At 37.6% G+C, this 23,947-nt stretch overlaps 1 protein-coding gene across 1 annotated transcript in view; it reads right to left on the bottom strand.

Annotated features, from left to right (window-relative positions):
• The window catches only part of EIF3H (eukaryotic translation initiation factor 3 subunit H), a 105,871-nt gene extending 91,869 nt beyond the window's left edge, over window positions 1–14,002 (bottom strand). The window contains exon 1 of the mRNA XM_047725815.1: window positions 13,827–14,002. Coding sequence (XP_047581771.1) covers window positions 13,827–13,958 — 132 coding nt within the window. The 5' untranslated portion in view covers window positions 13,959–14,002. The remainder of the gene's footprint in view (window positions 1–13,826) is intronic.
• Between the last annotated feature and the right edge of the window lie 9,945 nt (window positions 14,003–23,947).

Here is a 23,947-nt window from a genome sequence, read left to right as displayed (position 1 = left end):
AGGAGGAGAAAATGAAAAAATACAACTATAAGCCCGAGCACTTGGTGACTTTAAATTCTAATCTCTTGTTGATATGATTACTCTTCACCTCTACTCACAGACGTCACTGCATTCACACACACAAATGACTGAACAATATTCGTATGCACACACCGCCAAGGTCAACGAGGTAACTTCTGGATATACAGACTAGTTTTCAACAAGCAGAGAGATCTGTTTAAGAGGAGCCTAACATAAGCCAATTATAAATCAGCAAAAACATCAATTCAAACTTTGAGCAAATGAACAGCAATAAATCTTCACCAAGAAAAGCAGCAGGTTTCCTACTGTCCCTGTAGTAGACATAAAAAGGATCTGTTGAAAGAAAGCCCAGTTAAAATTAGGGACATAAGTAGTTTTAAACTGTTAGAAATACACCATCATTTTTAACCTTTCTATATAAAGCCAAATTTGCAGGGAATGTTCAGAGGTTGCAACCAGTACTGTGCGCCTAGAGTAAGAAAACACTAAATCCACTTGTTCATCTTTTTTAAACAGCTCATAGATAAAAAGAAATATTGTAAGTATTTAAATGTTTTACCACTAAAGCCAATAATAAATAGGTAAATCTAGTGGTACTTAATAATCACAGTACTATTTTATATATGGTTCTATTAAATATTATTAGACTCTGGTTACAGGAAGACGCCATTAGCTAAAACAGGTATGCAAATAGTTTGTAACAGGGCTTCTCAGACTATCTGCAGTGAAGAACTCATTTTCTTCCAGTCCCTCACAGACCAGTATTACAGTAAAAAAATAACTTACAAGAAAAGTGACCTTTTTAAAAAAGAGAAAATACAAGCCCAGGGATCACGCTCTTGGCTATCACAGCAATATCATACTGCTATAAAAGTGTCTAAACACTCAGTCACAATCCTGTGCTTATCTCATACAGACAGTGAACAGTTCACAAACCTTACCCATACTTAGGTAGCACTGGTTTACAGAAGCTGTAACATTAAGCAGGTAGACCATTCCTTCTTAAGTCCAAAAGTTGAACATTCAGACTTTATAATCAAACACTTCTTAATTTACATTACTGATATGAATTCTTTCAAAAAATGACAATATTTCAATAGATGTGAACTCCAAACTGTGTGGCTACAGTTCCTCTACCGCCCTATGCTGCTTCTACAGGAGAGGACAGGCATACTCCACAGATGGGGTCAAACCCCTCTTCTCTTAGCTCTGATTCCAATCTGAACATTCTATTCTTAAGAGAGGTAAAAAACTTATTTCAGCAACAGGACCCCACTTTTTTTTTTTTTTTTTTAAGATTTTACTTATTTATTTGACAGACGGAGATCACAAGTAGGCAGAGAGGCAGGCAGAGAGAGAGAGGAGGAAGCAGGCTCCCTGCCAAGGAGAGAGCCTGATGTGGGGCTCGATCCCAGGACCCTGGGCTCATGACCTGAGCCGAAGGCAGAGGCTTTAACCCACTGAGCCACCCAGGCGCCCCAACAGGACCCCACGTTAAATCACAAGCTCTGTACGACAGAGGTAAGAAAGTGAATTATTTATCCAGTGAGTGAGCCCAGCTGAAGCACCAACAATCAAATGCTGATTTGCTGTCTTCCACTTGTTGTACATAGGAACTCTAGAACTAACCTTTATTTCTTTGTGAAAAAAATAATGTTCAAGTGAGAAAGAAAGCTTTAGTATAAGAGCTTAAAAATTAATTCTGACTGTACACACAAATGTGAACCTCTGGTCTGTACAAACAGGAAAATCGTATGGCATAGTTGAGAGGCTGGAGCACTGGAATCCAAAATAAAGTCTGCCAGTTCTATGGCCTTACATAAGGTGTCTTAACAACCCTAGCCTCACCTATCTCCTTGGAGATTAAGTCAGTCAGTGCCTATCTCACAACACTGTCACAAGGATTAAAAAATAATCCACCCAAAGTATCTAGAACACAGTGCCTAGTAAATTCTCAGTAACACGTTAGGCTATTATAATAAACATTTCACCTAATCCATTGGCTCATCCATCCACCTATCCAACAAGTATTTAGTGAGTGACTAGAATATGCCACGTATCTTCATGGCATTGACACCTGCCTTCCAAGAATGTTCAATTTATTCCTCAGAGATTTTTTTTTCAGTCTAAGATGTAAGCATAACTTAAGAAAAATCAACCACCTGACACCAAACTTCCAGTTTTGTTAAGACTTATCAGTCATGTTATCTAGAGCTATCTCTTATGACAACCAATACCACAGGATTTCAAAATAAGATTTTGAAAATCTGCATCAAAAAGTCAAAGTTGAGAGTAAATGGTCTTTATTCAAAACAGTGGTGTATACATGTGCTTATGTATGCAGGTTCTCTTAAAAACATCATTATCCTGCTAAAAATAAAGACTAGATCCACTTCAACAGTGTCTTAAAACTCTGTTGGCCATTTGGAGAAAAGGTCAGGCAGGATGCATGACTCCTAGGCTGGCTTCATTCCAGTTTTGTAGATTCTGGGAGGTAAGGTCCACAGCCTGAATTTCTCACATCAATCACTGTCAGAGAACAGCTATTACCACAGAAGAATTTTAGTCTCAAAGAAACTGTAATGCCACAGAATCTCCCCTTAGCATATTCTGTAAAGTCAATAACTAGACTTTCATTTAATTCTGGCTTCTTTCACAGACTGATCTGTGAACTTGGCAGTTTTCTTATTTGGTTAAGCCTAGATGATTTTTTTCTAACACTGAACAAAGAAGGTAGTTACTGCCAAAATGTAAATTCAAAAAGCAGAAAGCAGCATTAGTCTTAAATTTAACACATTTTATGGCTCAAGTGGGATAGGGGTTCCATTTCATAACTGGCTGAGTCAAATAATAAATAGGATTTAAATCACTGCTGTTCAGTTTTGATGTGAAAGAAATTTAAGTAACTTCAATAGCAAAAAAGAAAAAGAAAAAAAAAAGATATTTTGCTCCTGACACATATGGGATTAGTTGCAATGCTCCAAAACACTTAATCAATATCAGCTCTATCATATCTCAGTTGAAAGAGCATACTTTATTATTATTCTCTTGGATCTAATGCTCATCAATGGTCCAAAATTTTAAAGTTAAATCAACCAATAATTGTTGGGAAATGGAGGAAAAGGGCAAAGTCTCAAGAAATTCTCCTCATAAAAATTCGTCATGAGATAGTTCAATGATGTAATCAAATATACAAATGTATAATCAGAATTAAATGTTAAGTGATGAGGATGTTTTATTCTTAACATTAAGTTTTTACTTTACCAACTCAATACACCTAACCGATCTGAAAATTTTCCCACATACAGCTGGAAAGTAATTTTTCCAAAGTAAAATGAGTGATTAAAAAAAAACTCTGCTGAGACAAAATTAATTTCCTCTCTCTTACAAAACAAACCAAAAAATTTCAAAACTGTTATGAGCTATCTACTCCTAACATGTTTAAAGTCTATTATATTGAGAAGCATGGACTACTGCTTAATTAGAAAGCCTTTAGGTGATTTGGGGGCACTTCAATTACAGTCTGTTTCTGCTTCCTTCACAGGAGACAGTGCTTGCTAAAACAAGTCCAGAAGGAAACATTAAAAAGAGTAACTGTGACTGCCTCTGGAAAGAGGGTTGTTAAAGACAGGGATGAAAAGTGAGAGCTTTTCACTACACACTCTTTTTTTGCTTTTTGATTTCTGTTCCTTGGGTACCCAAATAGCTGTTTAATTAAATAGGGTTATTATATTAAAAAGACTTCAGTTTTTATTTATTTTTTTTTAAGATTTTTTATTTATTTATTTGACAGAGAGAAATCACAAGTAGGCAGAGAGGCAGGCAGAGAGAGAGGAGGAAGCAGGCTCCCTGCTGAGCAGAAAGCCCGACGTGGGGCTCGAACCCAGGACCTGGGATCATGACCTGAGCCGAAGGCAGCGGCTCAACCCACTGAGCCACCCAGGCGCCCCAAGACTTCAGTTTTTAAAAAGCACACCACAGTAATACCAGAGGAAGGTGATTATTCACTTTCTTTCTCAAGAGGTCTCTCAAAATTGAACTGAAGATTATACATTTCTGCACAAAATGTAAAACAGGGGTTTTCTTCTATTCAAAGGAAAATATTTTGGTTTTAATTGTTTTAAAGGCGATCCTTAAACCAAACTTGAAAACAGTTACCTACAAGCCTTCATTTGGAGGCTAAAAACAGTCAGGTTATCAATTTTGATTTGATTTGGTATAAGGGGGATTTTCCAAAGGGTTTCTGTATTCTAGGACTACAGCTGTCCTTTAAAATAACTATTTACTCAGCAGCACTGTGTGTGATGGCCAAATACAAAACAGAATCTGTAAGACCAGCCACATGAGACTTCTGCAGTAATTCAGAAAGGAGAGTGAGAAATGAATAGTGCACACAACACAATTATAGACTCACAAAATATGTAAGTGATCCTAAGAGAATCCAAGGGAAACCCTACAGAACAATCAAAGATGATACCAGAAGCCTGAGTGACTTGGGCAGATATGGTATCACTAACAAAGGACAAGAAATATTGTACTGACTTGAATCATCGCAACAAGTATGTTAGCATACTAACAGACACCATTAATTTTAAAAATAAAGACTAAGATTTTTAAAGATCATTACTGTTTTGGCAATGGTGCCAAGAAGAAGCACTCTAATATTCTGTACCTGGGAAAATAAACTATTATAAACTATTCCGGAGAACAATTTGGCAACATGCTTAAAAGCATGCATAACCTTTAAGCCATTAACTTCAACTATATTTATTAAACTATATTTATTATATGTAATATATATATTATATATTATATATAATAATATATATATTATTATTAAAGTGTATTTATTAAAGCACAGGAAAAACACTAGAAAAGTAAACCCCCAAATTTCAATGGTGTTATCCTATCTATCCTCATGTTATGAGTTTATAAACCAAGTTATTTTCTTTCTGGTTGGTGTGTGTGTGTGTGAGAGAGAGAGTGAGAGAGAGCGTGCGCATCCGTGCTCAATTTCTCCAAACTTCCCTTACAATAAATAAATATGGTTTTTGTTTTTAAAAAATTGTATTTTAGCACATTACTATTGTCCCATATGAAACTAGCTGGGGACAGGGATAAAGGTATAGAAGATACTAAGAAAACAACATTCATTATTATTATTTATTTATTATTACATATATTTTTTAAAAGATTTTATTTATTTATTTGGCAGACAGAGATCACAAGTAGGCAGAGAGGCAGGCAGAGAGAGGAGGAAGTAGGCTCCCTGCTGAGCAGAGAGCCCGATGCGGAGCTCGATCCCAGGACCTGAGATCATGACCGGAGCCGAAGGCAGAGGCTTAACCCACTGAGCCACCCAGGCGCCCCTATTATATATATTATTAATCATCAGGATACAATGAATATTTGTGGTGTTTAAGTACTATTTGGAGTAAAACAAAAGCCTTAAAATATTATGCCAAAATACAGCTGACGAATTCAGACTCAAAGAGTAAAAAAGTTCTATATTTTGACTAAGTTAATACTGAGTTACCACTCTTTTGCTGAATCAATTTTTTCTCCTCTATTTTTGGGCTTGGTGCCAACATTAGCAAAAATACAGGCTACTGCTCTTGCATACGCTAGTGTCCATTTCAGCTCTTTCAGTTTTAACAAAACAAGAACAGTTTGTCACCATATAGATGGAGACGTACATTACACTGTACTTTTTGCTCTTAAATCTAACCTTTACAAGATATAACCATTTTACAGAATGATCTTCTACAAACAGTTTATGGGAAAAAATAAAGTTATTTTCTCTTTAGGTATATTTTCTCATTCTTTGCCAAAGAAAATAATATCCAAGTACCATAATTTCAGTATTTTACAAAAGAAAAATTATGAACTAATCTCCAAGAGAAAAGCAAATGCAACTAAGCTTTCGTGTAAGTGCTGAAATCAGAAGCTTTCATCTAAGGAACTAGGGTAGACGTGGTAAAGTACAAGTGAGAGTATTTGACAACAAAATATGACCTGGCAAAGACCCCAAACAAAGGCTAATGCTTTGTAGAAGCTTGTTTCCCCAGTATCAAAGCTAGGACTGACCTAAAAGTCCAGAAAAATGCTAGGAAGACTTAAGATCCCTGGTGTTGCTCAGCAAAACTCTGGAAATCTCGGATATTAAGCTGAAGATCAGAATTTATAATACACAGGAGCTAGTTGAACCCAAAGGTGACAAGAAACCTGTAAATACTGTGCACCCATACCCTTTAATATCAAAATAGGCATGTGAAGAGTAAATGTGCCATTTCATCTGGGCCAGATAAGCTACAACTGAAGTTAAAATTTTTCATTATCTTCCATTTACTTGGTAAAGCATTGAGTTTGGAATCCCACTGTCACTATTAAAATCAATACCAACTACTAAACCTGTTACTACAATAATTAAACATCAATAAAAATAATGTATATTAAACTTCTACTATTCATTACAGCAGGAAGGGCATGCATTATCCTCATACTAAAGAAGAAACTAAGGCCCAGAGATGCTAACTGACTTATTAAATCATCTCCCCCATGAGAAATACCACATATGCTATGCTCCTTAAGTTATTCCAAGATTGCTACAAGAAACAACATTAATACAGTTCGTCATCACTGATGTATACGCCATAAACACAGGAAGCACAATCAGGAAGCTTTCTCAAAAAGGCAACAGATTTCAACAAGACCTCTGACCTTAAGGAAAAGGAACAAAGTCCAGGATGTCTCCACGGTTATATGAATCTTAAAAGCATCCTGAGAAGTGAGACAGACAGATTTGCCTACCCTAAGGCAAGTAAACTGACTTACTTAAGAATACCTACCAGTACTCCTCAATTCTCTTTAGCTTACCTCCTATTTTCTTCAATGTTGATTCCCCAATATCTTGTATCTGTGCAACCCAGTGGCTAAAAGTTGTCCTTTTCCAAATGAAAATACTTACTAAATTGATTTCTATTAGCTACAAATCTTCTTCTCAAACATGACAGACTGCTAAATATAAAGATTCTGACATATTTGCTTACCTGCACATTTTAAAGTTTTAAGTCTGTAAGAGACCTAAGTTTTGGAAAATACACTTTCTTTTTTTTTTTTTTTTTAAAGATTTTATTTATTTATTTGACAGAGAGAAATCACAAGTAGGCAGAGAGGCAGGCAGAGAGAGAGGAGGAAGCAGGCTCCCTGCCGAGCAGAAAGCCCGATATGGGGCTCGAACCCAGGACCTGGGATCATGACCTGAGCCGAAGGCAGCAGCTTAACCCACTGAGCCACCCAGGCGCCCCAAGGAAAATACACTTTCTGATGCTTGAGCAAGAAACACTGGATTAATGCTTTTGTGAACACTACTTCTATTTCCCTTATCCTGGCATTCATCAAATCACATAATCTATATGTATATGAGCTTCCCCATTTGTAAAATGGGGGATAACAATGGTTCCCTAATCAGAGTTGTTATATAGCTTCAGTGCTATAATACATATAAAGTATTTTGAATAGTACCTGGCACATAGTAAAAGCTAACATCTACTGAGTCCTTACAATGTATGAAACAGTTACAGTAATAGAAAGCAAAATGAATCAAAGACAGCAATTTGTGATTTGAGTCCGAACTCTAGAATAAATTTGCTTTATGCCCCTGAAAAGCCACTCAGCTTCTAGGAGTGACTGAATCATACATATAATCCAGCTAATAATCCAGTTCTATCAGCTTCTGGAGTTCCTAGGATATAATAACATATGTCAAATGTTTTTAATCTACTATAAAAAACTACTACTTACAATTGGTAACAACTTACTTGTCAAAACAAAAATATAACTAAGTGGCCAAAATTGAAACTGCATACCCAATTTAATCCTCGTTCAGAGTGTACTTAGCCTCGTGTTAAAAATTAGCCTGGTGTTAAAAATAATGCTAACAAGATTGCTTATCTGGTTTACCATCCATAGCAAATGAGAGGCCGGAAATAAAAGGGATAAAAGACATGTAAGTTTAACAACAAAACAGCAGGAAAAAAAGACAGCCAACTAGAAAGACAAATTACTCAAGGTAGCTCAAAGACAGGTGACATTATAGAAATAAACAGATATAAACACCCAAAGAGATTCTCCAGGACTACTGTCCAATATGGGGCAATAAATTATGTTCTTTTTTTTTTTTTAAAGATTTTATTTATTTATTTGACAGGGACAGATCACAAGTAGGCAGAGAGGCAGGCAGAGAGAGAGAGAGAGGGAAGCAGGCTCCCTGCTGAGCAGAGAGCCCGATGCGGGACTTGATTCCAGGACCCTGAGATCATGACCTGAGCCGAAGGCAGCGGCTTAACCCACTGAGCCACCCAGGTGCCCCAATAAATTATGTTCTTAAAGATAATACTACAGCTTCAAAACATGGCTAAATCTGTGTCCAATATTCTCCGACTAAACAGGCAGTAATTTATATAACACACCAGAAAGATTTACAATTAAAATGGCTAAAATGGGGCGCCTGGGTGGCTCAGTGGGTTAAAGCCTCTGCCTTCGGCTCAGGTCATGATCCCAGGGTCCTGGGATCGAGCCCCACATCGGGATCTCTGCTCCGCAGGGAGCTTGCTTCCTCCTCTCTCTCTGCCTGCCTCTCTGCCTGCCAAATAAATAAATAAAATCTTTTAAAAAATAAATAAATAAATAAATAAAAATAAATAAAATGGCTAAAATGTAAAAATTTTGGTGCTTGAAAGAATTTCAAGTTATCTGACTGAAACACCCACACATGTGAAGCAACTCTACTAAAGTCAGAAAGCTGAAAGAGGGAGCCAAGAGCCACATAATATTTTTGTTGTTTAAACAATAAAAGGCCAAACTGTATTCTACTTGAGACTTGGGATTTTAGATGAGGGCTTCCATTCCATAAGCTACTATACAGTCTCTAGAACTTTGTGTACTATCACACACACACACACACACAAAATACACAGTAATATATGTCATAGCGTAGTATAAGCCCGTCACAAATTTGAATTATTCCTTTCAGTTCACGAAGCACTTCCACCAGTATTTTCTCATCAGGTCTGAATAATGACGAGGTAAGGCAGATAACATCTACCCTTAGAGCTGCTGTGAGAATCAGACATAATCTGACCAAACTTTCCTTCAGAGGGTCTTGTAAACAGCAGGTGCTCAATTAACGTTAGATTTTTCTTATAGATCAGACACTGATGCTTTAAAAAAAAAAAAAAAAAAAAGGAAAAATTTTGAGCGAATTTATAAAGCTCACTGGTCTTCCAGCCTCACTTCCTGTGTTTCTCACCAACACACCATTTCTACAAAGCATTTACTGACCCAGTTTCCTCATGATTCATTTTCAAGAAAATTTCTTGTACCCAGAATTGCATTAATTCATTCACAGTATCTGAGTGCTTTCTACATGTCAGTCACTGTTAATATTGCAGTGAACAAACCTGACATTGGTCCTGCTCTCAGGAAGTTGATATTTTAGTGTGAGAAGACAAGCAACAAATAAGAGAATTTCAACAGTAACAAGGGCCCGACTGGGAGATAAAAGGGTCAATGAGCAGTTGGAAAGTACTTGTGAGGTAACACATGAATCACACGTAAATGACAAAGTATATGGAACTCTGACTTTTTCACTTATTAATAACATACTTTAGGGGCGCCTGGGTGGCTCAGTGGGTGTATCTCTGCTTTCGGCTCAGGTCATGATCCCAGGGTTCTGGGATCGAGCCCCGCATCGGGCTCTCTGCTCGGCAGGGAGCCTGCTTCCTCCTCTCTCTCTCTGCCTGCCTCTCTGCCTACTTGTGATCTCTGTCAAATGAAATGAATAAAATCTTTAAACAAATAAATAAATAAATAACATACTTTACCTTAAATCCAATAAAGGAGGAATGAGGTAGCTAATAACTGTAAACTATAAGATAACTTTTTACATAAGGGAAAAACAAAATTTAAAAGGAAATAAATTTGATGGTAATCAGTTTTAAACACTGAACTATGAAAGATACAAGTATTTTACAATTTGGGGCACTTGGGTAGCACAGTGGGTTAAGCATCCAACTCTTGGTTTTGGCTCACGTCGTGGTCTCTGGTAGAGATCAAGCCTTGTGTCTGGCTCGAGTCTCAGTGCTCCCCCACAGTCTGTCCTTCTTCCTCCCCCTTGGGCCCCTTCCCCACGTTTGCTTGCACACATGCACGCACACTTTCTCTAAAATAAATAAATAAAATCTTGTTAAAAAATTTTACAATTTTGTCTTCAAGTTATCATCTCAGTGAGAAAAGAAAAAAAAAACAGTAATCCATTAATGAACAGTCTATGATCATGTGCCAAGATGAGTGATACAAGCTGTCATCATTAGAAGTTCAGACAAAGGAAGAAATCAATGTGGACCAGAACAATACTTCTCAAATATTAGTAGGCTATAAATCACCTGATACAGGAGATCAAGACAGGGGCCTAAGATTCTGAGATACTGAATTTCTAACAAGGTACCAGATGAGGCTAATTCTACTTGTCTCGCTGATCCATAGTAAGATTCAAACTGATTTGGGGGAATGACATGGGTTTTACATGAAAAGTTCAACAGGAAAGATTAGTTTGCTCTTTTCTAGGAACAATGAGATCACCTGAGTGCAATAAAGAGCCACTCCTCCATTCCAAGAGAACAGATACACTGAGCACTGACTCCACACAGGAGTAAAAATCTCATTGGCAAGTCTAATGGAAGAGACAATTAAAAGATTCTGGGGAAATACCATTTCACACAGGAAAAACAAGCCATCTAACTGTCCATTAATGGTCAGATGAGGACTATTATGTCATATTCATACAATGAGGCACTCTATAGTAATGAAAAGGAATGCTACAGTCTAGCTACAGTCTAGAATGGACTAATCTCAAAAACAATGTGAGATATGCATTTATGACTCAAGACACAGGAGAACATGTACTACGATTTAATTCATATTTCTTCCATACTATTAATATAAACAAGCAAAACAAAATAAATTATTTAGAAATACTCTGTACGGTGAAACTATAAAGAAAACCCAATCCCTGAACTAAAGCTCACAATAGTGATTACAGGGTGCAGATTAGGGTTAGGAGGAAAGGATGAAATAGGGAAAGAGGTTTCAAAGATACAATGTTCTATTTCTCAGGCTGAATGGCAGGTAACTCGTTTATTTTGTGATTACTTAAATTATGTATCGTAGATACTATTTTGCATGTGTGATATATTTTGATATTCTGTATAGTTCTTTGTGAATGCTATCAATGATTTTTCTAAAACCTAAATCAGGGGATTATTGGTGATGGAAATTCTAACAACAGTGAGTTGAATAAAGAATGGAAAACCACAATTACAGATAATTCTTTAACCGTTAACTTCAAGAGGAAAAAAAGTGGAAACTAAGAATGGAACACAGAGCTGTTAAGTGAAGAAGAGAACTAAACATCGTAATATGGTAAAGTCCTGACAATGTTCACATGTTAAGCAGAAGGTGATATTAAAGATACAAAAGATTTGGTGAAGCAGAACCAAAGGTAGGAAAGGAAAGGTTCGATACAAGAAGAAAAACAGGTCTTGGCCACTAACAAGATGCCAGGAACAAATGTGATTAAACATCAGACTAACCAAATAGTCCTGTGTTGCTGGAACGTATACTTCGTATGAGGCTTGGAAATAGCAGGAAATTAAAATCTTGGTAGGCCTTGAATTCATTGCAACATCACTGTAAACATTTCAGAAAGGAAGTTAACAAGATCTGAACTTTCACAGTAAGTGAAATGTTTTAATTGAAGAATGAATAATAGACTGAACAGGGCTAAGAGAACAAATCAAGATACCATTAGAACAATCTATAAAAGATATCAGGACATGAACTAGGAGCAGTACAAAAATGAGGGGCACCTGGGTGGATCAGTCATTAAGGGTCCAACTCTTGATTTCTGCTCAGGTCATTATCTCGGGGTCATGGGATCAAGCCCCATGGCTGGCTTACACTCACTGGGGAGTCTCCTTCTCTTCCTCTCCTCCCGCCCTCCCCACACCTGCTCACATCCCCCCCCAAAATAAATAAATAAATAAATCTTTTTAAAAATAAAACAAAGTGTTTTATTCATTCATTTATTGTATATTTATTCTACATATTCTATATTTCTTCTATGTATCAGTTAAAAGGTTCTGCATTGAAAACATAACACGTGAAAAAGCACAGTCCCTTGTCTGCCATCAGTAGCTTACATTCTGGTTTGGAGTCAAACAAGAAAACAAATAAGACAGTTACAGTCAGTGGAAAATGCTATGAAACAGAGTGGTATGATGGAGGATGATGGGGAGGGAGCTACATTAAACAGGGCTGGTAGGCAAAGCCTTTCTTAACATGGAGCATTTAAGCCAAGGACCTAAAGAATCAAAAGAAGCCACCAAGTAGGAAGAATACTTGAGTATTTCAAAAAGAGGAAACAACTAAAATACCTGTGAGTGAAACCTAGAATGAAGTAGGAGGTGAGTCTGGAGAAAGAGACAAGAGTCCCAGGACCTTAAGAAGATGGTAAGAAGTCTGTATTTTATTCCAAGTGGATATGGTTGATAGCACACAGGTAGATGAGAAGCAGATGAATCATGATATATTTTGGAGGTGGAACCAACAGAATTTGCTGAGGGGGAAAATGTAGGTTACTGCCTAGGTTTTCTAACTTGTTCAAATGGTTAGATGGTAGTTCCATTTACTAAGACAGGAGAGCCTAAGGTAAGACCAAGGATGGGGAGAGAGGAAGAAAGGGGAGATGGCAATAATCTTATTTTGGTCAAGTTAAATTTGAGATGCCTATAAGATACCCAAACAGCGATGTCAGGAAGGCAGGGGTATTTAAGAGTGCCACGTGAAAACCAAGTATGGCAAGAAATAAAAATCTAAAGGTTATCAGAATATAAATAACATTTAAAGCCATAAGAAAGGAACTTGAGGATCTACTACTGTAACTTCTTCTAACACCAATAATAACACTGAAGCAATTAAGATTAAATGGTAACTTACTATGTCTCAAACACTGTTCTAGTTATTGACACATATGCAGCCAATTTCAATCCTCAAAACAACTAAAATAAGTATAAAGAGATTAATTTAACTAATGTCATTCAGCTAATTTTAGAGATAGGACTCAAACCCAAGCAGCCTGGCTCCAGGAGTGTGCTTTTACCTACTTTTGTTATACCATGTAAAGCAGAGACCTGATAGAAGGATGCCTAAAGCCAAATCTCGAGGCACTCCAACATTCACAGAGAGGGAAAGAAGAAGCCCATATAAGAGATATTTATTCCCGCTACGTAGTTTCAGATAAACGCTGAACCAGCAGGCTCCGAAGTGGCTACAAAGTAAATCTCCACTTGGGAAGTTACGGATGTCAGGTCCCAGCTGAGAACCAATCAAGTTTACCCACCTTCCAAAAGCCCTAGGTTCGCAGATCCTTCTCGACATCTCCTTCACCTATTTGTCCTCCTAAAGAGTCTTTCTCCAAATCCAGACATCTCAAAACAAGACCCCAGGAATCTGTCACACACCCCTAGCCTCTGTTCCCTGTCTCAGCCCTCAACTCCCCCAACAGGTGGCAGAGAAAGCTTCTGCGCCTCCCAGCAAAAAGTGAAGATGAAAGAGAAAGATTTTAGGAAAAAACCTTGTCCCAGTCTCACCCGGCCCAGGGGGAGGCTGCCAAGCAGCGCGTCTGGCGGGACTGAACTAAGGACTGAGCTCCCCACGTGGGCCTGGGGAAACGGAACCCCACTCACCAAGCCATCTATCTGCACTTGCTTCACAGCCGAATCTCCGGACCCGCCTTTGCCTTTGCCTTTCCCCGCCGGGCCGGTGGTGGAGCTGGAAGAAGTGGCAGCAGAGCCGGTGCCTTCCTTGCGGGACGCCATCTTTTCAGCCAGACAGGAAAAAAGAGAAACGTGAGTGACCGGAAGCGGAAGTACGGGCTTTACGTGACGTCATGCACAGTCCAAGGGGCGGAGCTGGGAGGAAAAGCCGGAGTGGAGCTCCGCCCCGCATCTCCTTTCCAGCCTCGCCTTCTTTGCGGAGGTAATTCTTTGCGCATGTGCGTTTTGCCTTTGCGGCTTCTTTCTCACCAAAAGGTTTGAGACAAAATTAGACTTTTTAGAATATTTTCAACCATATGTTTAGTCAGTCGCCATTAGTCAGTTGACCATAGCAACATTATAGCTCTTGTTTATTGTAGCTTCTCACCTAAAAACGAGTTCACTTTTTTTTTTGATCAATCCCCATTTCCAATCTTATAAACTATGAAGAGCTGTACAACTCCCACCACACATAATTTGGAAACTGAGACGTGATTTGTCCAACGTCATCCTGTTAATTAGCGGTGAGCTGGTATTGCAGTTTGTTTTAGGTAATTTTAGGTAGCAGTCTCTAACCACTTAGATTATACAGAAATTAATTAGAATATAGGAACTTCAATCAGAATAACGAAAATTAATAGTCCTTTGCTGCTATTGGTTTCATGCAGGATTTACATGAGGAAAGTACTAAAGAAGCTATTTTATGTACCGTGTCCAAGGATAATGCAGAGCATACTCTTTAAAAATTACGCTGATTGGGGCGCCTGAATGGCTCAATGGGTTGAGGCCTCTGCCTTCAGCTCAGGTCATGATCTCAGGGTCCTGGGATCTAGGACCCCATCGGGCTCTCTGTTCGGTGGTGAGCCTGCTTCTTCCGGTCTCCTCTCTGCCTGCCTCTCTGCCTACTTGTGACCTCTGTCTGTCAGATAAATAAATAAAATCTTAAAAAAAAAATAAAAATAAAATTACGCTGACTTACAGTTCTCTGAAATACAGAACCGAAGTCTTTAAAACAATACATGACAGCTTTAGCAAATCACTTTAGATAAGGAATTTAAGACATTCTTTCCATGTTTCCAAATTTTGCCAATTGCTTATTTATGAAATATTTAATCATTCAACAGATGTCTGTGCAGAACTGATAATTCCCAAATTTATTTTTCCCTAGACCTCTCCACTGAAGTCCACACCAGCATGTCCATCTGCCTATGCAGCTTCTCTACATAAATGTTCAATATGCACCACCTTTTTAACCTTTCCAAAACTGAGCTCCAAATACCACCTCCCCCCACATAGTCTTCCTCATCTCATTTGGTGAGAGCTCGATTATTCCAGTTGATTAGACCGAAAACCTTGGAGTTATCTTTGACTTCTCTGTTTCCCTCACACCCTTACAGGAAACCCTAGCTCCGATGTACAGGAAAGGGAATTCTAGGAATTATGATTCCAGCTTAGAGAAAGTTGACATAGTACAAATCCACCCCAACTGTAGGACTATAGGCTTTCTAAAAATCATTTCGAATATAATGACATAGGCACATTGAAAGTAAAATGATGGGAAAAGTATATCACGTAAATGTTAAGCAAAAGAATGCAAGAGTGGATATATTAACACCAGATAAAGGAGAATTTGGAGCAAAGGAAATCACCAGAGACAGAGGAAGACATTATATAATGATGAAATGGCCGCCACCAAAAACACATAGTAATTCTAAATGTGTATGTCCTAGTAATAAAGCTGAGTTTCTGTAAAGAAAGAACTCCTAGAACTCGAAGAATAAATAGACAAACACATAGTCATAGTTAGAGATGTCAACTCCCCTTTCTCAACAATTGACAGAATAACTAGAGAGAAAATCAGCTAGGGTTTAAAGGAACTCAGCAATACCATCAACAGGATCTAATCAACAATATAGAACATTCTACCCAACAACAGAATGTACATTCATTTTGTTATTTTCAAATGTCCATGGAATATATAAACCATATCCTGAGCCATAAACAAAACTCAACGAATTTAAAAGAACTGAAATCCCACAGAATACGTTCTCCAACCACAATCGGTTCAAACTACAAGTCAAAACATAAAGGTAACAGAAAATTTTCCAAATACTTGGAAACTAAACAACATGCTTCCAATAACCCATGGATCAAAGAGGAAGTCTTAAGGGAAATTTAAATACACACACACACACACACACACACATTGAACTGAATGAATATGAAAATATAAAACGTCAAAAATTGTGAGACACAGCTACATCAATGCTAAGAGAAAAGTTTATAGCTAAATGCATACTATATGAAAGAGGAACTATCTCCAATCAATAACCAAAGCTCCCTCCTCAAGATCTTAGAAAAATAAGAACCAAATACCTCTAAACCATACAGAAAAATTTAAATAACAGATTGTAGCAGAACACGGAATTTTCTATACTGATCAGCCAAAGAAGGTTAGTCACAGTCATTAAATTGTATTTCTGCCTCCAAAAACAGCAGTTTGATGTTGCAGGTACTAATACCATTGTAGCTATTCATTTATAGGCCAAAATAAATTTACCCTGTGTTTGTAATAATATGTTCTTCATTTTTTCTGTCACAGGAACTAAACTTTTTAGCATACTTCTATATTTGTTGAAAATATTTCAAATTTAGTCAGAGGCAAAATGAGAGAGGATGGTGAAGACCTTCCAAAGCAAGCTGTGGGATGTGCCCATGGGTGACTACCACCTAGGGACAGAAAGCAAAGAATAGCTTGTCATACCTGAATGAAAAAATGAAAAAATAAACAGTCTGACCAGTTCTGCCTTTGTGGCATGTAACTCTACCCACTAGGAAAACACAGCCCAGTGAATGTCAGACTGTGACCAGTCCAGCCATGCCTTAGAACCAGCCAGTGTTGGAACCGCCTTCCCTCACTTGGCTAAAGCTTACTTAAACCCCTTTCAATGTAGTAAACTGAGAGTCAAGACTCCAACGGTGAGCCAAAAGGATTTTTTTAAATGTCACTTTATTCTTATTTGGTATACAGATTAGCCAAAGGGTTTTTTAAAATATCAGTTTATTTGGGCGCCTGGGTGGCTCAGTGGGTTGAGCCTCTGCCTTCAGTTCAGGTCGTGGTCTCAGGGTCCTGAGATCGAGCCCCGCATCGGGCTCTCCACTCAGCGGGGAGCCTGCTTCCCCCTTTCTCTCTGCCTGCCTATCTGCCTATTTGTGATCTCTCTCTCTCTCTGTCAAATAAATAAAATAAATAAAATCTTTTAAAAAAATAAAGTAAAATATCAGTTTATTTCTATTTAGTTGTTGCCATCTATATGGAAGGCAAGGTTCCTTTGGACATCTGATAAGTCTTGGGACCTGAGCTGAGCAGCAATCTTGGTCATGGAGTAGATAGGTATAGGATGGTCTCTGTGTCTCTGTCTGCTCAGGGCTCACAGCTAACCTTTATAGGATCAACTTGGCATTTGATCTTGATTTTGAGGAAGGAAATGGGTAGAAAGTAATCTGATCTTACTATTTACTGTCCCTTTGGGAAGTAACTGTGTATTCATGACATAGAGCTAAGGGGTCCTCCTTCTCTAGTACCCATTGGAAACAAAAGAAGCAAGGAAACTTTCAAAGCTTTCAGCATAAGATTCTGTAAGGGATATATGTTCTTACCTCTTCTATATAGATTCTTTTCTAGCAAAGGAGCACAAAGATCTTTTCTTTTCTTCTCTTGGGAAAGAGATGTGATTATGTGATGGTTATGAGATCTCCAAAATATCAGATTATACCTTCCTTCTTTTAGGAGTCACAAGTATCAGGGAATAGAGAGAAACAGGAAGCCTACCCTCCAACGACACTCATTCATGAGGAGGGGATCAGAAACTCCCTATTCTATGGAAATGGGAGGGAAGGGCAATTTCTCCCCCTCCCTAAGAGACTATACAGTGTCATCATAATAAACAAGCCAGGTCTACACACAAAAATTAGAAGTTAGCAAAGCCAGAAGAAAAAACATGTAAATAGGGGAAAACTAAAGTTCTGGATTAAGTTAGTATACTTTTTAGAAGTCCGCAAACATTCATTTGGCCAAAGAAAATCATCTGGCTTAAAACCGTAGACACTTTACTTAATATTTAACTAGAGTGGAAAAGACACCTTTGAGAGATGCTAAAAGCAGATAATAACAATAGGTTTCTGCATCCTAGCTTCTTCACAATGTTGTCCAGGATAAAACAAGAACATATGCAGAACATCTTAAATTTCCTTAAAGCAAGGTGTTACACAAGCAATACCATCATTTTTCCTTTTACTTTTTTTTTTTAAGTAACCTCTATGCCCAAACTGGGGCCTAAACCCACAACTCCAAGACCAAGAGTTGCACGTTCCACCAACCAAGCCAGCTAGCCACCCCTATAATTTTTCCTTTTAAAAGGTATTTTTTGGGGGGTGCTGGATTTAGCAAATATTCCATCAGTTAGGTCACATTGGGCTGCAAGTAACAAAAAACAAGTACACAAAAACCCAATTTTAATTATTTTAAACAAGAAGATGTATTCTATCACATAGCTAAATGTCTAGAGGAGGGCATATTGCAAATAAAGTAACATAAATTCTCCAGTTCCATATCATTATGATACCCTTGTCTCTGGTTTCTAACATGTTTTGGTCCGGTCCATAGACTGGCTACCCCCATAATTTCAAAACAGCTGCCAGTAGCAATGCACACAATGCACTTCTTTTTTTATGTTTGTTGCAAGAAAAAGGAAAACCTCTCCTCCAGCCATGGGGAAAAAAGGTCTTTCTCTTTAGTCTGATTGGGATCAATTTAAATCATGTGCTTCCTTCTGTGTACATGTGGAGTGAGAGGCCATTGTTTGAAGAGCTAAGTAATTTGCTCAGTATCATGAAAGGAACAATAGAGGGGGTAAAGACAGAGCCAATAAAAAGAAAATAATATTGATTTATACATATGACCCAGATGTGGGCATTTCCTATATGTTTGTTAAAATAATAATAATTTAAAAAACAACATTTGGCCTTCTTGTCCCAGTATTTTGATATATGAATTACCAACTAATATCAAAACAAGGTGATATAGCATTGAAAATATTTGCACAGATTCTAAGAGTGACTTTTATTTTGTATAATATAACATAATTTTTTAAAAAGATTTTATTTATTTATTTGACAGAGAGAAATCACAAGTAGGCAGAGAGGCAGGCAGAGAGAGAGGAGGAAGCAGGCTCCCTGCCGAGCAGAAAGCCCGATATGGGGCTTGAACCCAGGACCTGGGATCATGACCTGAGCCGAAGGCAGCGGCTTAACCCACTGAGCCACCCAGGCGCCCCAATTTTGTATAATATAACATAATTAATACCTTGTATTGGTGTAATTTAATTATAAATATGAGACTTTGAAATAATATTCTACTGGATTATTGAAAGTCTGTTTAATTTCTTGCCACCAGGAGTTCAGTTTCTGCCCTGAAGTCCTCCTGATGCTTAAAAATATATACGAAACCATGAGTGAAATGGTTGTCTTCAACATTTTGTTCAATATAAATAAATAGTGTTTGTAGAAAATCCTTCTAATGCCATAATCTGACATTATTTTTGGTCTTTAAACTCCTTTAAGTAACAGAAATAATATTTGCTTACCCAGAGTAAATTTACAAGGATTCATTAATCTCCTAAAATGCTTTGGTAAGTTAAAATGAAAGCCCCCATACGGTCAGTACGAATTTCCCTACCAGTTTCAGTTATGATTTAATTAAATTTGAAAGGGAAGTTTGTTATGCATCAAAATGAAATAGTTTGCACATTGCTGCCACTTTTTAACTTTTCCTCTTCTCTACCAGTTTTCAGTTTTACCACTTTAATTAATACCATTAAACATTTTGTAGTAACATTCCAATGTAGAACCTTGTTTAGATCTGTTATAGTGAAAGGCTGAATTCCTTTCAATTTAATTCCCAGGGTAGTAATTGTTCTCTGTACGAGTTCATTGAAATAGACTATTACAGCGAGTAAATTTGCTAGTCCAATATTACGGCCATCTGATAACCAATGGTGGACTTCCTGACTACTGTCTGGTTTGAAAATACCATGGACAAACAGAAACCCCTTGACACTTTTTTCTAAGAGACATCTTCTTTATTGTCATATACCCTGAAGAAAGAGCTCACTGGTACTAGCTGCGCCAACAGACAGAAATCCTACTTGCTTTCTTTAATTGACAACTGGGTAGCACTAACAAGTCCTTGATGTTTCTTGCCCAAGCCGCTGAGGGGTGGGGGGGGGGGGGTCTTCATATTTAACTAACTTTACTCAACAGAAGTTTCATCCCACTGACATACCCAGTTCAAATTAAATTGTTTATACTTGCAAAAGAAAAAAATGTCAAGATAGCTTTTATTGTATGCAAAAAGGATTTAATTTATTTTACTTTGAAAAAACATTGCACCCTTTACAGAAAACATATACACTGAGATTTTGAACCTGTTCAAAGAAAGGGCACTTGTATTGACAAACACTAACTGGCATCAAAGTTTCATCAAAGACATCTTCCGATGTAAAAGTCTAGCTACTTTTAACGTTATCAATTAGGACTGGGTTTGACTGCATACAAAAGAAACTGAGTGTGCCATTGTAGGTTCATCCTGAGCTGAAAAAAATAAAGTACCATGCTGGTGAGTGATGTGGATAATAGGGAAGCTGTATATGTGTTGAGGCTGAGTGTATATGGGCAATCTCTGTATCTTCCTTTTAATTTTGTTTTAAATATCTTGCTGCTCTAAAATAAATAAAGTCTCAAAAAGCGAAAAAAAAAACTTAAAATAATATTTTTAAACCAAGGTAAAAGTTTATTTTTCTCTTATGTAAAACAAGTCCAGACATTGAAAGCCTAGATTTGGAAAGATGGTTTCACAAATGACACAGACTCCTTCCTTTAGCTGCTTTGCCGGCTTAGCACATGGCCTCCATGCTCAAGGTTACCTCATGGACTAAAATAGGTTCTGGCGTTCCATTCATCACATCCAAATTCCAGTAGGAAGGAAGGAAGAAAGTGGAAAAAACCCCAAGTGCCAGTTGCTGAGCTAAGTTGGCATCTTTTAAGCAGCCTTCCCAGAAGTCCTTTGTAACATTTATACTTACGTATCCTTGGCTAGAATTTAACCATATGACTATACTTAACTGCGCAGAAGTCTAGGAAATGGATTCTTTTCTCTGACCACATATTAATGTCCAGAATAAAATCAAAATTCTATTACTAGAAAAAGAGAGATTGGGTGACAAGTTACGGTTTGTATCACATCCACTCTGTTATATGTGATGATTTTGTGGGAAATGTCATGCAGTCATTAAAAATAATGAATGAGAACTATGCCAATTGACTTGGGGTGTGTGGTGGTAGGGGGGGAGGATTTCCACAAGGGTTGCTGGGTGAGAAAAGCAAAATGTATAAAAGTGATAAAATATGATTCCATTTTTGAATAACCTAAAGGGGCAAAAATCCCTGTGTATAGGTATACAAGTGAGATGTTAAGTATATCAAAATGGGAAATTGCTAAAGGATACACAGTAGGTTGTTAATGTTTTCTCTGGGCAAGGGGAGAAGGGATGAATATCTTTGTGTTGTTTCATTGTTTCACTTATTATGATAGGAATTTTTGTAATTTGAAAAATATAAAATGTTTTAAAAAGTGGAGCAGCCTCAGATCCAATCTTCAAAACACTGCCTGCCACATATGGAAATTCACAGTAAGCAAGTCCTGGATGGAGTCTGTCATAGAGGATCCTAGTGAAGGACTTAGTAGGTCCTCAGTACAGTTTACCTAAGTTGTTCTAAATGATTTATTTAGGGAAATTATTTACTTAGAACACGTGTTAGCTACATAATGTTAGAAAGAACATTGTATCCTTTTTGCTAATGGGTGTTCACCAATGTTTATAAATATTTAAATATGAGTATAAGGTACAATAATATCACAATGGATCTTTGTGAATTATCTGGAATACTAACATTTATGAAATTAAACAAAATAACCTTTATGAATTGTATTTAATATTTACCTATTTAATTCCATTTAGGCCATGAATCTTTCATGAAAAAGTCTTGTTGGGGAATTAGGCACACCTTGCAAGAATAAATCATTCTGTCAGCTTGGCTTCCTCAATATTTCATGAGGAAAAAACTTCAAAATCATGTACAACAAATCATATTATAAATTATATTTGATCCAGACATAATAAAGAATATGAAGAGCATGAAAAAATAAAGAAAAATAAATTAATTCCCTACCTACCTGAGCTGAATGTCTATTTGGCATGGAAAATGTCCAGTGTAGTGACCTAAGAAAAAAGCTAGCAGCTAGGAATGCTGAGACATTATTGTTCCAGTACTATAAGGTCAAAATTATTTTCAATGGCTATTTAACAGTGATATCATAATAATTTTGAAAGTAAAATTTCAGATTTAAATTTATATCTAAATAGTTCAACCAATAATGGCAATATTTGTCTTTTGCCTTGGTTGTGGCTAAATATTGATTTTCTAATACTAGGTCAATGACCATCAGACCAAAAAGTATTCATTGGAAAATGTCCTATTGGATAAACAGTGATGCTTGACTGCAAACCTCAGGAACATTAATATGCATAATAACAACTTTGGAAGATTGTAATAAACGTCACTTCCTTTCTGAATAGTATCCCTATCCCTCAATACATGTTCTGAGCCAGAAATGGGCATTTTAAACAAGCAACAGGGGCTTTTTCTGTATGTTCCAGGATCATGTTTTGAGAAATACTGCTGTAACAGAAAGCTCTGTTTTAAACTTGGTAATCACCGTCATAGACTGCCTTTATGTTTGTGAAATAAAGATCTGGTATGCAAATGGCACTGTCATATACACAGAGCTTAGAAAATAATTATGCTGTAGTTTAATACATTAAAAACAACAACTAGGGACGCCTGGGTGGCTCAGTTGGTTAAGCAGCTGCCTTCGGCTCGGGTCATGATCCCAGCGTCCTGGGATTGAGTCCCACGTCGGGCTCCTTGCTTGGCGGGGAGCCTGCTTCTCCCTCTGCCTCTGCCTGCCATTCTGTCCGCCTGTGCTCGTTCTCTCTCCTTCTCTCTCTGACAAAAAAACAAAAAACAAAAAACAAAAAACAAACAACAACAACAACAACAACAACTAGAATAGGACTCAAAGCTCTAGTACTGCACCATATTTTTCTCACCGATTAAGCTTAATATCAAACCAGTTATTTTTTTTTAAAGATTTTATTTATTTATTTGACAGAGAGATCACAAGCAGGCAGAGAGGCAGGCAGAGAGAGAGGAGGAAGCAGGCTCCCTGCTGAGCAGAGAGCCTGATGCGGGGCTCCATCCCAGGACTCTGAGATCGTGACCTGAGCCGAAGGCAGCGGCTTAACCCACTGAGCCACCCAGGCGCCCCTCAAACCAGTTATTTTAAGCCACTTATTTCACCAAGTAAAAAGATGGCTTTATTCAGAAACAGAAGACAAGTGCAATACCAGACAAGGGAGCTAGCAACACCATAGGCAAACCTGGGGGACAAAGAAGAGGTACTGCTCTTTTATAGAGGTAATGGCAGGGGCGTTTGGAAAGACTGGTACAAACAAAAAGTCTGTTGGAGTAAACTGAGAGCTTGTAGGGGCTTCTCATTGGCCAGGTTGTGACCATCTCTCATTGGCTGGGCTGTTGGTGGGGCATTGAATAAGGAAAGCCTTTCTTCCTCCTGCCGGAGTAGTAATGTAACATCTACCTACAAGGTCTGTCTCTTCCTGTTGGGCCTGTTACTGAATAAAAGTAGTGGGGTGTGAGATTCTCTCTGCCCAACTTTCCAACTCCATTATAGTGAGGTTCCCCTTTATCATCACAAGTGAAATATGACCAATGAAATGGAGCTGGTAGATCAATCTGGGTATCTTATTATTTTTTTTTAAATGTTTTAACTGATTTGTAAGACGAGGTTGGTACAATTTCTCTGTGGTGGGAGTATAGCTGGGGTGGGCAGTTGGCATGCAGGAATAAAGAAG

Source organism: Lutra lutra, chromosome 4 (genome assembly GCF_902655055.1).
Source record: "Lutra lutra chromosome 4, mLutLut1.2, whole genome shotgun sequence".
Classification (NCBI taxonomy): Eukaryota; Metazoa; Chordata; class Mammalia; order Carnivora; family Mustelidae; genus Lutra; species Lutra lutra.
This window is presented reverse-complemented; position numbering and strand designations above follow the sequence as displayed.